General features: G+C 37.0%; 1 protein-coding gene across 3 annotated transcripts in view; it reads left to right on the forward strand.

Annotated features, from left to right (window-relative positions):
* Nucleotides 1-3,718, forward strand: part of PLCH1 (phospholipase C, eta 1) — a 238,126-nt gene that overhangs the window by 218,081 nt on the left and 16,327 nt on the right. For all 3 annotated transcript variants that reach the window (XM_006867956.1, XM_006867954.1, XM_006867955.1), the window contains one exon: nt 1,839-1,923. In XM_006867956.1, the coding sequence (XP_006868018.1) occupies nt 1,839-1,923 (85 nt within the window). The remainder of the gene's footprint in view (nt 1-1,838; nt 1,924-3,718) is intronic.

The raw sequence follows: 3,718 nt of genomic DNA on the forward strand, positions 1-3,718 counted from the left end.
AGAGCAGAGAGCGGGACCCTACCCAGAAAAGCAGTGATGCCGGAAATGGAGCCAAAGATGATGACGTGGAGCAATGGAGCAGCTGGAGACTTTAGATCCAGAGAGGGAGAGCGACTGTGTGCTGAAGACCTGGGGGGCACAGGGGAAGGATTGCATGGAGGGGATTGTAATCCTGACAATGAGACGATATACAATAGAATGAATGTAAAACCAATGTTCTCTATAACACCTAACAACAATAACAACAACAAATGGAGAAAAAAATTGAAATTGTAAAATAATTCTTTTTTTTTTTTAACTTGTCAAAGAATTTCATTTTAAAAAAGTCTAGAGTGCGTGAGAATTTGAAATTCTGTCTACATTTTACTCTTTCCTCTATGGAAACTGATTAAAATGTTTGTCATGTTAGCCAGGAACCATCCAGTTCTTACTGTCTCTAGGCAAAGGAAGCAGTTGTTCATGAAGTCAATTATCCACATGTTCCATTTCCTCTTCCTGATCTCGATTTTTGTTCTTTCTTTATTGCTCTAGGTTGTTGTTATTGTTGTTAAGTGCCATGGAGTGGATTCCATCAGTGTTTTGGATAGCTGCTTGCAAGTTTTTGAGATCCTGTCCCCTCCCACTCTTGTCAACATTTGCTATTTTCCCTTTGTTTGTTTTAGCCATGCTAATGGGAGTTAAATGCTACCTCATTGTTATTTTTATTTTCTTCTGTCTGGTGGCTAATGATGCAGAACATCTTTTCTTGTGTTTGGGGACCATTTGAATGTTAATTCTTGGTGAAATGCCCATTTTATGATTGGGTTATTTGTCTTTTTTCTGTTGTCCATGATTTAGGTATGTGTTACTTTATGTTTAGTGGCTTTTGCTCAGCCGTATGACTGTTTAATAGAAGTTTCTTCTTTGTTGTTGTTGTATACTATTTCTTTAAATGAATATTCTACATTTTTCTGACTTAATGGCCCTTAACAACAACAGTCATGATAGTTTTGGTATGGCACTGTAGGATAAGCACTGGACTGAAAGGTAGGTTTGAACTGCAAGGTCAGTGGTTCAAATCCATCAGCCACTCCTCAGAAACCTATACAGGATCTCTCTGAGTCAGAAGTGACTCCACAGCACTAAACAACAATTCATGATACACATTTTGTAGGTTGCTTCCAGTTTTAAAATATTAAGTTGGTCTGAACATTTGTGCATGGGCAAAAGCTCTCATTTCTATTTGGTGTGAACACAGGGGTAAAATTGTAAGTTCAGTGGGTAAAATTTACATGTTGTTGTTGTTAAATGCTGTAGAGTTGGTTCCAACCCATAGTGACCCTGCATGTGGTTTCCGAGGCTATAAATCTTTACAGGAGCAGAAAGCCTCATCTTTCTCCTGCAGAACCGCTGATAGTTTTGAACCACTGACCTTGAGGTTAGTAGCCCAACTTGTAACCACTATGCTACCAGAGCTCCTTAAAATTTACATAGCATTAGTAAATACTGGCAAATAATAATTGAATATATTTTCTTTTATTCTTATCCTTTGTTTCTGCAAATGCTATACTTGGTACTGTTCCTCTTTTATAGTAAACCCCTTATAAAATTAGTTGCTCTTGCACTGTGGATTAGGCATTGAGTTGCTAACCACAAGGTCGGTGCCTTAAACCCACTAACCACTCCTTGGGAGAAATATGAGGCTCTTGTAAAGATTTATAGTCGAGAAACCCTGTATAAGTTTGAAGCAACTATGCAGTGGCTTTATTGAAATGTGGAAATTTTGGTTAATATCAGTCTAATCAACATAAGTTTTGAATGTTATCATTTGTAATAATGTTTTCTGTGTCTTTATATAGATTATTGACCCCTTTGTTGAAGTTGAAATTATTGGACTACCTGTAGATTGTTGTAAAGATCAAACCCGTGTGGTGGATGACAATGGTAAGATGATAATCTGTGTTCACTTTTCATTAGGATTCTCTAGAAATAGGGTTTTCATAGAAAAATATCTATATAGCAAAGAAATGAATGACTAAAATTTATAACTGCAATCCAAATTGTGCCAAAGCCTCTTTTTTTTAGTATGGGCATCTTTTCTTAAGTACAATAATGGTCTTATACAATATTTGTCCTTTTGTGACTGATTAATTTAACTCAACATAATGTCCTCAAGGTTCATCCATGTTATGTGGTGGCTTGCAGCTTCCTTGTTATACTTCAAGGTAGCATAGTATTCCATTGTGTGTATGTACCAAAGTTTGTTTATCTATTCTTCCATTGATGGGCACTTTGGTTGTCTCCATCTTTTTGCTATTATAAATAGTGCTGCTTTGAACATTGGTATGCATGTATCTACTCGCGTTATGGCTTGTATTGCTTGTGGATAAATACCAAGTACAGGAATTGCTGGATCATATGATAATTTCTATTTGCAACTTTCTGAGGAAACACCATACTGTTTTCCAGAGTGGTTGGACCATTTTGCATTCACACCAGCAATGTAGGAGGGTCCCAGTCTCTTCACATCCTCGCCAGCAAGTATTATCCTCTACATTTTTGAACTTCGCTGTTATTGCTGGTGTGAGATGATATCTCATTGTTGTTTTGATTTGCATCTCTGTATGGCTAATGATTTTGAACATTTCTTCATATGTTTGTTGGCTGCCCGAATTTCTTCTTTGGAAGAAAATGTCTGTTCATGTCCTTTGCCCATTTTTAAATTGAGTTATTTGTCTTTTTCTTGTAGAGATGTTGTAGTTTCCGATATATTTTAGAAATTAGTCCCTTGTCTTATGTGTCATTGCAAAATATTGTTTCCCAATCTGTGGACTCCGTTTTTACTCTTCTGGTGAAATCCTTTGATACACATAAGTTTTTAATTTTTAGAACATCCCAATCATCTATTTTGTCTTCTTTTGTTTGTGTAATTTTCACAATGTTTCATAATCTGTGTGTGCCCAGGATTAGAGCCCTCACATTTTCCACTATTTTTTCATTGACAACTTTTATAATTCTGGGATTCACACTTAGGTCTTTAATCCATGCTGAGTTGGTCTTTGTAAATGGCTTGATGTAAAGTTAAAAGGTCTTGTTTCAGTCTTCTACATATTGCTTTCCAGTTCTGCCAGCACCATCTGCTGAAAAGACTGTCTTCCTCACTCAATGGACTTTGGCCCTTTGTCAAAGATCAGTCGACTGTATGTGAATGGGTTAATTTCTGGATTCTCAATTGTGTTCCATTGATCTATGTATCTTTCATTGTACTTGTACCAGGCTCTTTTGATCACATGTAATACATTTTGAAATCAGGGAGTAAGAGGCCTCCAACTTTGTTCTTCTTAAGCAGTCCTGGGTCTCTTTACTCATCCTGGGTCTCTTTCCTTTCCGTAAAAGTCTGTAATTGTTTTTACATCTCTAAAGAATGTTGTTGGGAAATTTAAAGAGACAGTTTCCAATTAAAACCAAATGGCCACAGCCGGCCCTGAACTGTTTTCCAACTAGAAAAAAGGCCTGAATGGGAATTGTGGAGCGGGACAAACAGACAAAAGAGGAAATAGGCCGAAAATTAAATCCTAAGTTACGTCAAAATGACCAACAGTGGTATCTTGAAACTTCTCAGGAAGAAGAGTGAAAAGGAAAGCCCATTTCCTGATCACATCTCCTTGGAGGCATTCAGAAAGCATAAAAAATACCAAAATACACACCCATCGTAGTATTAAGGCCACAGATAACCCCT

Source organism: Chrysochloris asiatica, unplaced genomic scaffold (assembly GCF_000296735.1).
Source record: "Chrysochloris asiatica unplaced genomic scaffold, ChrAsi1.0 scaffold00113, whole genome shotgun sequence".
Lineage (NCBI taxonomy): Eukaryota > Metazoa > Chordata > Mammalia > Afrosoricida > Chrysochloridae > Chrysochloris > Chrysochloris asiatica.